Below are 14488 nucleotides of genomic sequence, written 5' to 3' on the forward strand. Positions count from 1 at the left end.
CACTCATCACCACACACCATCCGCCACCTACCTGCCACCACCACCCGCCACCACCACCCATTCGCTACCACCCACCACCCGCCACCACCAGCTATACACCACCCACCGTCACCACTTTCCACCACCGTCTTCCGTCGCCACTTGCCACCACTTGTCATTTCTCACCTTTTTTTTATATTTTTAAATTTTTTTAAACATTTTGTCAATTACCAAACGCGTTTGTAGTTTATGTTTCTCTAAAAATAAATAAAAAATAAACAAAAATCAGTTTATAAAATTTTTGTAAATATAAACTAAAAACGTAAACGTTACCAAACACACCCTCTCTGTCTCACTCTTTCTTAATCGATCTATGCTTTTCTTAGTTAAAGGTAAAGTTGTTGGGATGTAACGGAGCTGCTGGATCCAAGAGTGGAGATCGCGACAGTGGGGATTGTGGAAGTAAGCATCAAGAGAATGGGGTAGGAGAGAATAGGGCAGTGTAATTGGAATAAAGTCATCCAAGAAGAAGAGTAGTAGATATCACTGCTGGAAAAATGACTTTTAGCGGCGTTTTTGAAACGCCGCTATATGTATGAAAAACGCCGCTAATTCCTTTAGTGACGCTTGTCACCAAACATCGAGGACGCGGCCGTCGCTATAAGTTTATGACGCTTTAAAAACGTCGTAAAATTAGTATAGGCGGCGTTTTTAAGCAATAAATAATGATAAAATGACGTCATCCAATATTTAGCGACGTTTTTAAAACGCCGTGATAGATTTTTTTATTTTAAAAAAATGTCCGTTGGCACTGTAGTGGCGTTTTGAAAAAACGCCGTTATAGCTCTTTTTTAAAAAAAAAATTGTTCTGAATCTGTTATATTTAACTAAAAAACATACCTGTAATAAAGCTAAAAAATAACAATAATATGAATAAAATTTTATAGCTACTTCAATATATTGACTAAATAAACATTACATGATTGTGTCTGAACCAAAATCAAACAACAAACACAATAAAAAAATAAAAAGAAAAAATAGGTTAAGTCATTTGCTTGCACATGCAGATGCAATGGAATAGTCAAGCATATTACACATCATTACACTGCAGAATAGGGATTCGTATTCAATTAATCATAATAGGTTCATGTACAACAAAGAAAATTTTGAGCAGGATATATTCCCAAATCCCAGTCAACACAAAGGAATGCAGAGAGCCCGGTGAACAGTGGCGCTGACACCTTCTCCAACTTCTTCATATAATTTGTAATTTTCTGCATTGAAAGGAAATTTGTTCTCTGACACCTGTTCCATGGTTTCCTTTTATACCACAACATTAATACCCTCTTTTCTCCATATGTAACTCATTTAGAGTGTTATATGGTTTCTCATTTGTCAACATTACTAAATAAGTAATTCCATAAATTACTCTAGAATGACTTTAATAATTTTCCTTTATCGATAGGTATGCCATTCTCAATGGTGCCAGGAATTGCTGCAAAAAACTTTGTCACTAAAGATAAGACAATTTGCAAAACTAAGGGTAAATGTGATTCATGATTGCAACCACACAATAGATCTGATCTATTTCATGATTGCAACCACACAATAGATGCTAAAAAAATTCATAACAATGCCTGAGGTGGCTTATGAAAATTTTCATAACAATGCCCGCAGTGGCTTAGAAATACGACATATCAAATATCAAATCAAACCTGATAGAAGGCCAAGCATTGAAGCACGAATTTTTCCATGGAGTCCAGTTCCAAATCCAAAGCAGCATCATAATCCTTCACCTTTATCATAAAATGAAATTTAGTAAACCAAAGCAAAGAAGAATTGAGCATGATGCCCAGTAGTTTAAATGGGAAAATCAAGAAAAAGAATCCCTAATACCGCTTCTCTATATTCTCCAATAGCATGGAAGGAAGAAGCTCTTAAATATAAACACTCAATGTTTGAGCTTTCAAGCTTAACCCAACGGATAAATCCTTGATGGCATTCCTGCAACAACTGGGCATATCCAACTTAAGGATTAGAGTTAGCTGAGCTAAGCTGTTCCAATGGTTTAGTATAGATTTCAGACAAAAAAAAATAGCATTTGAATTATTCATCAATTTCAGACTAAGATTTCTACCTGACATATACAATTAGTATGGCTTTTTAAACATTAATTCAATGTTGTCTTTTAGATCTAGATTTTCGAAATGGATTTGTGAGTTTTAGTTGTGACCAACTAAAAATTAATGTAAAATTTTATCATACACCAACCTTCTACACTGAAGTTGAGCTGACTTCCAAGGCGGACGACTGGATTCTGAGGGTATAAATGAGAACCAACTGCATTCTGAAGAAATTCACAATTTAACGGTGATTTTAAATTGCAAAGAGGACTACATAAAAAATACTAGAAAAGGCTTGCACTGAAAGCAGAATAAAAAAAATAATAAATTGAGGACTTATTTAAACATAATCTAGAATTATTATGAACTCATTGGAACAGAGAGAAAATCATAAATAAGCTCACATGCAGCCCAAACTAAAATTATCCATGTAAAAGTAAAACAATCTCAGACACAGAGAACTGAGTGATTCAAAAATAAATTTCTTATAAGGTTTTAATTTATAATTGCAACAAATAACTATCAGCCATTAGATCTGGCTTCAGCATTCACTTAAAAACAATAGACATCAACAAACCTTAAGGATTAGAGTTAGCTGAGCTAAGCTGTTCCAATGGTTTAGTATAGAGTTTAGATAAACGTGTAAAAAAAACATAAAATCACAGAGAAGTGAAAAAAGAAGAGGTGAAGGAAAAAGGACATGATTAGGCATTTGGATTATCTTTATTACCATTAATATGACGGGGAAGACTAGAAAGTAGAAACTAAAACGTAGAAAAGTTAAATGAAAGCAGTTTATGTTTCTATATTAAGCAATAGCATTAATGCTCTCATTGATTATTACAAAGGGCAACAATAAAAGCAATAGGTTGTAATGTTACATGTAAATTTAAGTTCAGACCCAATCTACCCCTCCTAACACCCAATAATTAGGGATAGGAATGGAATGAATAAAAAAACGAGATAAAGACACAAGGGAGACTTGTGCATAGGGTAAAATGTGAAACTGGTATAAGAATTTGTATAGCACATAAGAGGCAAAAAGCACCAAACAATGCTGTTTATATGGATGGTCAATAACATCATAAAGACTATTCAGTTAACTCATTGGTGGTTGCATTAAATTAGTGATTTGGACATACTCTTAAAGAAAAGGATGAAAAAAAGAAAAACTAAGTTGATGGACAGGTTACCTGTTTCTCATGAAACCTCTGTCAGATTTGTCCTGGGATGCAAATTAATTTGCCTGCCTTCCAAATTTCTTGCAACCACTGCTCTCATTTCATCATCAAAACCTCTACATTAAATGATTGCAAAGGAAGCAGTATCAAGAACACAAATGCATTAATCAACAAAAATAAAAACTGGTATTGACCAAGAAAGTCCTGGCTATAGCAGTTTTCAAAAGTAGTAAAATGGATTATCATGATATAATTGGGAAGCAAAGTTATCTATATCATAGCAAACTGATCTGTAACTTACATTCTATTATACTTGCAAGCTAAACAACAGATGGGCTACCTTTTGCTTAACAATTAATAGACATAGACGTGAGTATTCTACTCAATAACATATATCCTATAGGTCATACTCTTGAGGCAGTCCACCATCAGTGGCATAATTACTAGAGCAAAATTCACCCCATTCTTTACTATGTGAAATTGTCAATAAAATCTTGTCATGATAACTATCGGGTGTTTACAACAATTTTTGGTCTGAACAAAATCCAAAATACTAGGGGAGTTGCTATTTGCACAAGCAATTCTTCCAAGTACAACCACCTTAATGGAAGTTCCCTTCTGAAACATAGATCCACTGTAGAACCCATACCCTTCCATATTGAAGCAAATTCAACAGCAATGTACCTAAAAACAAGAGAAAAATATGTCATTTAAAATTCATAAGCATGCCAAGAAAAATCAACACAGCAGATAGATAATATAGACAAACCCTCCCCCAAGTATGACAGCACGCTTAGGTAACTCTTCCAAGCTCAAGGCTTCGTCAGAGGTTATAGCTAACTCCTATAATGCCAACCAAAAAATAACAAAACAAAATAAGTAGTTAGATAAAGATGGGAGAAAAAATATGCAAGATAATTATATAACACCAATAGTGGATGGTTTCACTCTTTTCAAGTAATTTATCAGTTAAAAATGTTTGTAGTGGTGTTCCTAGCAAAAAGTGCACATAAAAGAACAGCCAAGCTAGAAAGATGAACCACCTATATCCAGAATACGATTATCATGTTATGTCACTTTCCATTCGTGTCATAATAAAAATCAGAAGATTTACCTGCCCTGGAATAGCCGGTCGATAAGCCCTGCTGCCGGTTGCAATGAGTATGTGTTTTGCTGAATAGCATATTTTAGTACCATCTAGTTGCGTCACCTCAACTTCATTTGGACCAACTATCTTTCCCTCTCCTTCATATAATTTAACCCAAGCATTTGAAAGTAACCGCTTGTAGATTCCATTTAATCTGATTATTTCTTCTGTCTGCAATATTCACAAAAATAAAAATGGAGAAAACAAAATATTATCTTACTAACCCTCAACAAATAAAGTAACGAATAATGTGTTCAAACACCAAAATAAGAGTATTATCAACTTCACTTTTTCATTATTACCACACAACATGATTGAAGTTACCAGTGTGTGTTTGAAGTTACCAGTGAGACCAAAATGACTACGGTTGGAGCTGTAATTAAAGTTATAGTTTACCTTGAACTTAACTGAAAATCATGACTTCACATAGAACAAAAACTAGAAGAAAAAACTCGAGTCAGGATTATGGCTGCTTGAGTTGAGTTGGTCAGTTAGCACCAAAATAAGAGTATTATCAACTTCACTTTTTCATTATTACCACACAACAGGACACATTAATCACACAATGTGAATATTGTAAGTCAATTACACCGAGTATTTACTTATGAATACCTGTGTTCTTAGCTGCAGGTGCTGCTGCCCTGTTATTCATAAACCCCAACATTGTGAGAGCTAAGTCATCAATTGAAAGCTAAATATTGAAAGAATAAAAAGAACTAAACTGACAAATAGAATATGGCATGCAAAGCACGGTAAATTAGTATTGATGCAATGAGATAAGCTATAGAATTGTCTTCTGTTTACTTATACTGATAGTATTGATGGAATGAGATCCAAAGGCATATAACATTCATGGGTACTTGATCTCAACTTTTTCAAACTATTCTACGCCGTCAAATCTTTCTGTGACGTTTAATACCAAACGCCGAAGATGTGGCCGTCGCCATAACTCTATGGCGCTTTGGAAACGTCGCTATATTGCTATAGGCGGTGTTTCTTAAAACGCCGCTAAAGGTTCTACTAATTGTAACATGACGTCACCATGCTATTTAGCGACGTTTTTAAACGCCGCCGTATTTCTTTTTCCCAACTATTTAGCGACGTTTTTAGAAACGCCGTTATAACCCTTTTTTTAAAAAAAAAATTGAGCTACTTTTTTGTTATTGAACTAAAAAAATTCTTTCATTCTTTTTTTTTTTTTTTCTTTTATTCATATATTTGATAATACAATAAAATCCAATTATAATCATAATAATGAAAATCAAATCATAACATTTAATATAAAAAAAAACTCTCAAGTTTAAGAAAATGTGAAAATATTCAAATCACTAATTTCCTTGTGACCTTTTAGTGAGATACAAAGATTTTAACAAAAAAAACTAACACAGGGGAGAAGGAACAAGAAGGAAAACTACTAGACATTTCAGTTATACAAATATAACCTAAACTGAAATGGCAATCAATGAATGATACAAAAGTAATCGATGTGGTGGTACAAAAACTAAGCACAATGTCACCCCACTTGAGAAAAGAAAAAAAAATTACATGTTTTTTAAAGGATAAACACTATTATCATGTAATGCTATAGATGAACCAGACAATTATGATGTCTGGAAAACAAGCTATGAGACGTACTTGTGTTTATCTTGTCCTATTCTTGAAGGCTCTCCTCCATACCCTTGACTCTCAGCACCTTCACTCAATTTCTTGATGACAGTTCCAAGTGTCATTAGGCTTTTATTAATGTGAGAACCTTCTTTCAAACGAACACCTTCAGCACCCATCTTCGCAGCACGCTCTGAACCAGCAAGGTCCACCAAGTTCTAAAAATAGACCCCCCAAAAAAAATGAGATGGATGGAGAAAATAAGCAAAATATTGTATATCACAGCAACAAATATCTAACAATTATTAGCAATCCAAAAATAAATATTATAGGAAGTATAGAAAATTTTGATGAAGCATACCAAAACAGATACACGAATAGCATCACAAGAACTGCCACTATCTTCATCTTCACTTCTCTCCTTACTCTCAATAATCTATGCAAATGGAAAATAAGCGTACAAGATTGCACAATTATAAAAATTAGGATATCAGAAAGATTAGTAACTTTACCATACGAAAAATTGTATGTGATCTGCTACTGTCCAAATTCATATTCGTCTCCCCAATATGTCGATGAGCTGTAAATCAAAATCCAAAAGATAGAAAAAGAAAGTGTTAAATTGTATAATTTGCTTATGAATTTAAGAATTAAATGTCAAATTGCAAGTGACTTTCAAGGTTGAAGGTGACCTTATTTAAAAGACTGAAACAACCTTATATAAGAACAAGGGATAGAAGTGTGCCATAGGCACTCTTTGCGTGTGTGTGTGGGGGGGGGGGTGGGGTGGGGGGGGGTGTTTGTGTCAGGACAGGTGGAAATGCCCTTGAAGACTACTTTAAAAAGAAGAAATTTAAGGGATAGAAATGTTAAAAAAAACCCACATTTACCGAACTCCATAAGTTCAAGGATTTGCTCAGGAGAGGCAACGGTTTCTTCTTTTAACCTAGCAACAAATATTCCTTGCTTCATGCATGAAGGAAATCAGAATAAATGGACAGTCAGTCATTATTTATCAGAACGATATCAATATCAGTTAAGTAGGTCCTAGAGGGAAGTAATAAGTACCTCAAGACTTTCATGAATCTGCAGTTTTCGGTGCTCAGGAGCTAGCAAATCATTTATTTCCTCATTATATATCTCCATATAGGACATTCTTAAAAGAAACTCTCGATCCATATCCTAAAGCATTAAGATTATAGAAGAGAAACCAAATCAACAACTTTAAGAGAAAAGTGGTGCTTTGAAAGAAGACACGATATCAGAACCAGAACAGAACATGGTAAAAGTTAACAGTGGTTACAGCACAAATGATTACAATATGCTGATCAAACAAAGAGTACCAAGTTCACTGGTGTCCTCAATCAATACCAAATTAACTAAGAAAGTCCAGTTCAAGAAGAATAACCCGTCATCCCTGAAGCAGTGTACAGTAAAGCAACACCGTGCTGAACAGGCCAATAGCTACCCATTTTAGGTTTAAAATAATAAGTGGTAATGTGGTATCCAAAGAGTTACTAGAGACACATTAGGATGAAAAAGAGACATGTAGATGCCTAGCCAAGTGAAAGCCCAAGAAACAATTGACTTCTCTAGAGACAAACTAAATTTTTTAACTGATGCACCACATAATGCCATGGGCTGTACTGAAGACTTCTTATCTATTTCACTCTATTAGATATTTGAGATCTATTCTCATTTGAAAGATTTCCCCAATTGACCAAACAATAGTATCTCGTGTAACACCTAGTAATGCACAAAGACAAAGGACATGTAGAAATGACATGATGAGAAAAATGAAAAGAAAAGTTATTAAATATGAAAAGCTTGAACAATAACAGCTACCTCTTATATACTATCGAACAAATCACGTACGGCATGAGATATGACTCCAGGTTCAGAAGTTGAGCCTCGCATTGTATGTGTTTTTCCACTGTTAGTTTGTCCATAAGCAAAAACAGTGCCTACAAGAGGGCAAGTGTAGAGAGAGAGAGAGAGAGAGAGTTTGTAAACATAAAACTAGAAATTTACATGATCAAAGTAAAGTGTCCATGGGGGCCAATGGGCGTTCAAATTCATACCTAACACCAAATTTAATAAACGTTACTCAATACAGTCTATGAAAATCACTAATTTTATCTCGCATCATGAAACAATTTCAAAATTAACTTAGAAACCACAACACAAACCGACAAGTTTCAAAACCAAATTCAAGTGCTACCACATGTGCAAACTTGGTACGAGGAATCAAAACATTTCTTGGAACAGGCAACCCTACTGAAGCTGCATACTCCTAAGCTACTTCAAGCTTTGCCTGTGTAAAGCAAGTTCCTTCTACAAAAAGTGCCAACCAAAACGGCAGAGGAAAATCCTGTAACTGCTGAAGACCTGACTGCAGATTCAATCCCACAAGATTTGAATGAGATCAATTAAGGCCCCTTGAAAGCGAGCATCACAAACCTACAAACACATAGCATTTGTTCAGAAATGTATTAAGTACACCCATACCTTTAAAGTTCTGTCATCCTTAGCCCAGCTTCTTTCAAGAAATAGATACTCAGAAAATCACATAGACCAACCTATGACCTGCATATGTTGGATATAGTTTTATCCTTCCGAATATATCTTTGAAGGTATTGAGGTGTTCAAAAGACAAGGCAAATGATAATGAGTAAGGGACATGACATGTAAACAGTAATAAATCATAAATAGAGGAGAGGAGACAATAGAGCAATGATCCAAACTTGTTATAATTTCATGTATTTTAAATACAGATCACAATAAACCTTCACTGAATTCACCAAATTCACGAATTAACATGCATTGAACTTTCGAGATAGAAGGCCACTCCATCAAGAACTGAACTGGCACGATCTTAATTTAACTAATTAACTTAAAATGCTTCACCTCAACCACATTTAGAGAACATGTCAAGTTCAGATTCTTACCGGAAGGAATTTTGATGATTTCTTCATTACAGCTAATGCACTACCAAGGCAACCTGATCGCTGTTATAAGGAATTTTGACATATAATCAGTGAAAATTATAATTTCTTTTTTTTTTTTTTGTAAGTGGAAACGTAGTATAAAGCAAAGATTACAATAAAAGCATTCCAAATAAGACAATATAGCAAATTTTAAACTGTCATTTGCCGAAAGAAATATGTTTAATCTGCAAACATAAGTATGCCTCTATATGTCTACCAACATAACTAATGTGCATATGCATGTCTGTGCTTGTGAAGGCACATGTATAAAAGAAAACTACATGTTAGACAAGCATTCATATACATGTCTCTGCTTGTGAATGCACATGCATAAAAGAAAACTGCATGTCAGACAAGCACCTGAGCCAAAAGCCATCCAACAAGCCAATCAATGTCGCTTTTGTGATTCGATACGACAAGTGCATGTTCTTTACCTAGAAAATTTGCCAACATAAGCCAACGAAATAAGCTTCTCAGTGTATTCCAGTAAAGAATAACATTTATCTGTCAGATAAATAGTAGCATATTGTACTCAACTAATAAGCAGTTTAACCTTACCCATTAACCGAAAAATTTCTGTATCTGTGAAGAGTTTAATCTGCAGCAATAAGTAACTAACTATCAACAAGTGGAATTTCAACAAGTGGAATTTCAACAGATTACACACAATAAATCATAAGAACTCAGATCACAACTAATGCCTATCCTGTTAATGGATCAGTTTCTTAGCAGTAAATCAATTCTACAACTAAAACAATGAGATTTCATATATATTCAAAAATTACCACAACAAAGGTATTAAAATTGGAGTACATTCCAGGCATCATTACTGTAATTTGTGCATTTTATTTCTCTTAAACATCTTCTTGAGCATTAATTGACCTTGAAGAGAAAAATAAATTTTATGACTTTGAAAACCCGTTCTCTCTTAGGTAGCAATTGAAATGGTGATGCTGTAAAATATGCTCCAAGATTTAGGGAAGAGAGTGCGTACCATCGAATGAAGTTCTCAGCGGAAAACGGACGTTGTCGGAGGATCCTCTTTTTAGGAGGTCGTTCGTTTGAACACGACGAGGAGGAGGAGGAGGACCAGATTGGGCATATTTTAATGTTTGAACCAATAAATTAAAGTTTCACCTACATTTTTTCCTTCACCATAACAAAAGTTATTCATCAATGGAAGAAGAATCGAAGAAGAATCACTGAACTGAAGAAGAATCGAGAGAGATTTGAGTGAGAGAAAGAGAGAGCAACTAACCTCTGATCGAAGAAGACGAAGAGTTCCAAATCCACGGAGATGAATCACGGATCTATGCTCAAAATCGAACTTCGAAATCGCAATCCCGAGATGAATCACCAGAATTGAAGAAGAAGAATCACTGAACTGAATTGAAGAATCGAGAGATATTTGTGTGTGTGTGTGTGTGTGTGTGTGTGTGTGAGAGAGAGAGAGAGAGAGAGAGAGAGCGAGGAGTGAGTGAGAGATTTGAATGAGTGAGAAGGAGACGGCAGTGTAGGGTTTTCAAAATAAAAGTTTAGAGAGATAGAAGAGGGTGTGAAGAGAGACAGGGAAGAGTGTGTAAAGAGAGACAGGGTTTTGGAGGCATTTTTTAAAGGTCTTCTATTTTTAAAACAGTACCGTTTTGCCTAACAACAAAGGCGACGTTTAAAAAACGCCGTTAATTATAAAAAAAGGTGACGTTTAATTAAACGTCGTTAATTAAACGCCGTTAAATCCTCACTTTCCTGTAGTGTATAAGTGAAGTTGGGGCTCAAGCTGGGGTTTAAGGCATGATGGTAAAATTAGGAACAAGGCAGATCCAAAGAATTTAGGAGTCCAAAAAAAATTGGAGGCAAAAGGCTAAGAGGCTGAGAAAAACAATAGTGATTAAGAGCTCTAACCTTGCCGTTCTAAAGTTAGCTTTAATAAGTTAGCAGTGAAAAAAAATTTAAAAAATTAAAAAAAATACAGGCCAAACTATCACATCAGTGGGTAGGGCTCACTGATTAGAGCTCATTGTTTAGAGCTCTGGAATATTTTTCTTCAAAAAAATATAATAAGACCTATAAATGTACCGTAATTATACTAATCTCTATTTTAAAAGGGATTCTAAAAGTTGATATTGATATAGATAGTGTATAGATAGATAGGTAATTAAGGGAACTATTATTCTCACTCTATTTTGCTTCAAATACACTCTCTTCTTTATCCTTATTATATATAGTTACTAGCCTCACTCCACTTCGCTTTAAATACACTCCCTTCTATGTATAATAAGGACAAAAAAATAAGTGTATTTAGAATAAAGTGAAGTGAGATTAGCGGCTCCCATAATCAATGGTAAAATATTGTTAACAATAGGATTTTCAACAATACGATTAACAAATGACTAATAAAATGGGGAAAAGTTTTATATGATGAAAAATGATATACAGACATAATTGTTATATAAAATGTAATACAATAATGATGTGACAATAATATTTTTGTAATTATAAATCAAAATGATGAGTATTTTAGTTTCTAATAAACTACTATAAAAAAAATTTATACTATTTGTATAGTATTATTCTTTATATGAATTAAAAATTTAAGAAATCATATGTAACTATATCAAACTTATGAAAATTGATGACTTTTTTTTCAAATCCCAAGAAAAATTAATGTAATTTATTCTTCAAAATTTTAGTGAGTGAAATTGTTAAAAAAACACCTTCAACAAACTAGTTTGATGATTAGTTAAATAGGAAAGACTATGATACACATCTCTTAATGGGTATATACCATACGCACTTCATGGCTACAAAAAAGCAATTGATATAACTTCATATATTTTGGGTAATAACTAAAACAAAGAAAAAAAAAGTCATAATCAAATATAAAAAAATCATAACTAAAATCTCAAAATAATACCATAACTAAAAAATAAAAATAAAAAAAACTAAAAATACTATAATTATCCTTAGTTAAAACACCACCAGTTATTATGGCATCTTGCCTAATTTACCTAGCACTGTTGACTAATCGTTGTTTTTTTATTCCTTCAGTCACAAATTTTTTTTTTCAACTTTTGAAATATCAATAATGTCAGCGAGAGGCTGTCATGTACATATCTAAAAATATGTATATAGGGGATGCTTGAGAACTTGGTTTTTCAGTTGAAAAAGCCATATAGTAAAAATTAAATTAAATTAAAATGTCACTAAGAAAAGATAAATAAGTCAGTGATTACAATTCCCAAATGCCCCATAGCATGCTCTTTACAACTTTTTTTCACACAATTTCATAACATAAATTACAGAATATTACAATTTTTCTCATCATAAAATGTTATAATAAAAGTTATAAAATATCATAATTTTAGGATGTACATCATAAATTTAATATTCGAAACTAACTACAAAGTGGCATAAAACACTACAAACATTCATAATTTTTGCCTAATTTTTTTTTAATTTCTTAGAATGTGCACTTTTTCACATTATAAATTTTTCCATAATATATATTATGATAATCATATTTATGTACCACAACTAATCTATCATAATTGTCATTATTGTATTTATTTAAAGGCAGTCGTATACAATGGTGATACATAGAATACTAGTGTATGGCCATGCCTAAAGGCACAGTATAAATAATGTTGGGATCAAAATGCAGTTGTAATTTATAAGTATTATATTAAAATTTGTGGAGTCTGTGTCATTTTTTAATAAAGATACTGAAAAAATATAATGAAATATTTTTCTTCTTAAATAACTTGTAATAATTTTGCTTGTATTAAACGCCCTACAAAACTCAAATAAAATAACTCCTCCTCCTAACCTTAATGCAAATTAAGAAACAAACATATAAGATTTATAATGCTCACTAATATTGCAAATAAAAATATAAGAGGAAGTAAAAAAAAAAATTGTAAACACTAAACAAAATACAGAAATCACAGCTATTGTATACTTGTTAACGTTCTATAATAAATAAATAAATAAATAATACTACACACCACAAAAAGCACACCAGCAATTGTTCTGCAATCTCAACAAATTAAATTGAAAATTAAATATCAAACAATGTATATCAGCTTGTACTCTACAGTTCCAAACAAATCAAATTAAAAAAAAAATTAAATATCAAATAATGCACACCAGCTAGTGCTTTGCAATCTAAAAAAAATTAAAATTAAAATACACACCAGCTAGTGCTATACAAACATTATATTGCCATTGTAGACACCTTATTTTGACCCTAAGACTTGAGTGTTTTCTTTTGATTCTTCGATAATAAAAATAAGAATGTGTTTTCCACAAAATCTCTAGTAAGAAAGATAGAATTTGAGCTTTGTTCCCAACCCTAAGCATGCTTTGGCTAAGTGTTTAAGCCTCGACAGACAACCGGAGCGAAGCTAGACTGAACCAGAGCGAAGTGGCCATTTTTCTCTCTGGCCGGTTGACCGCTTAGTCATCATGCCGGTCAATTGGCCTATCAACCGCCTAGAGGCAATTTTCCCACATTTTTGTTGGTTTAGGTGGGTCACTTCACAACCCCATTTTCTGACCTATTCATGCCTTGAATGCATATATACTCAGTTTCTATTGCCTAGTGCTTGATCAATTGAAAGTAATGCTTCATTTTTGTCTTCCATTAGCTCCATTTGTGCTCCATTTGCTCCATTATCTTTCTTAATGCTCTATTCATGTCTTCCACCATTGCTCCACTTGCATTGCCTATATAAGGAGAGCTCAAGTATTGAATTTTGAGGAGGTGAATTTGACAGAAGAAATGTAGAAAGAATGATGAGTTTGAGAGGAGAAGGTTAGAGTTTGAGAAAGAAAAGATAACTTTGAAAAAGAGAGAGTTATCTTGCCAAAATAGTGAAGTTGTTTTAGCCTTCATATATCTCATCTTCCATTGCAAAACACCACTCAAGAAATTCATTGAAACCAAATCTTAAAGCTTTGATAAAAAAAAGTAATCCTTGCCAAGTTCAAAGAGTGATCATTTCCTATAAACATACTTGTCCAAAGACATCATTCTAGCTCAAATTTCAAACTTTTGAATTGAGGATTGAGAACACAATTCACAACCTTGAGGGTGATCAAAAGGAAGTTTGGAAATCAGGAAGTTCATTATTTCTTTGGAATGTGAATTTTCAATTTCTTGTATTTTCTATCTTATATTTGTTTTCTTACTTTAATTTCATATTAGTTTGTTGTAATCTAACGGGAAGTGGTTAGTTAAACCACCTACATATTCCTTATTTGTTCTTTTCTGTGATGACCGGGTACACTACTCATTTCGTTTTTCTTCGTTTAGCTTTGGATTTGCCTTGTTATGGTGTTAGGTTGGCTTAAAAACCTTGTTGGTGGTTTGAAATTGTTGCATTCGGGAGTTTCTCACGAAAACTCATTCTTGTCTTTTCGGTGATTGATTTTCGCTTGTTTCAGAGGGTGCTCGGTCGAGTTCGG

The 14488-nt window shown here is 33.4% G+C and overlaps 1 protein-coding gene and 2 long non-coding RNA genes across 5 annotated transcripts; all 3 read right to left on the reverse strand.

The window, feature by feature from the left end:
• Positions 1–2693: 2693 nt before the first annotated feature.
• On the reverse strand, positions 2694–5273 carry LOC114259030 (glutathione reductase, chloroplastic-like). Its single transcript, XM_082885139.1, has 7 exons — positions 5241–5273; positions 5043–5121; positions 4755–4837; positions 4398–4610; positions 4053–4126; positions 3884–3967; positions 2694–3399 (listed from the first exon to the last, which is right to left on the reverse strand). The coding sequence occupies exons 1-7, from the start codon at positions 5271–5273 to the stop codon at positions 3303–3305; spliced, it is 663 nt and encodes a 220-aa protein (XP_082741265.1). The 3' UTR covers positions 2694–3302.
• An 819-nt stretch (positions 5274–6092) lies between these two features.
• LOC145796521 (uncharacterized) lies at positions 6093–6583 on the reverse strand. The gene is made up of 3 exons (XR_014336988.1): positions 6548–6583; positions 6397–6471; positions 6093–6253 (listed from the first exon to the last, which is right to left on the reverse strand). It is a non-coding gene; the product is annotated as an uncharacterized LOC145796521 (long non-coding RNA).
• A 558-nt stretch (positions 6584–7141) lies between these two features.
• On the reverse strand, positions 7142–10502 carry LOC114286403 (uncharacterized). 3 transcript variants are annotated; one of them, XR_014336991.1, is made up of 7 exons: positions 10281–10502; positions 10017–10159; positions 9581–9620; positions 9383–9456; positions 8984–9043; positions 8544–8621; positions 7142–7217 (listed from the first exon to the last, which is right to left on the reverse strand). It is a non-coding gene; the product is annotated as an uncharacterized LOC114286403 (long non-coding RNA). The 3 variants fall into 3 exon arrangements; XR_014336989.1 differs by having other exon boundaries at positions 10017–10171; positions 10281–10501; XR_014336990.1 differs by lacking the exon at positions 7142–7217 and adding an exon at positions 8349–8427 and having other exon boundaries at positions 10017–10171; positions 10281–10501.
• Positions 10503–14488: the final 3986 nt, after the last annotated feature.

Source organism: Camellia sinensis, chromosome 8 (genome assembly GCF_055761805.1).
Source record: "Camellia sinensis isolate YWXY chromosome 8, ASM5576180v1, whole genome shotgun sequence".
Classification (NCBI taxonomy): domain Eukaryota; kingdom Viridiplantae; phylum Streptophyta; class Magnoliopsida; order Ericales; family Theaceae; genus Camellia; species Camellia sinensis.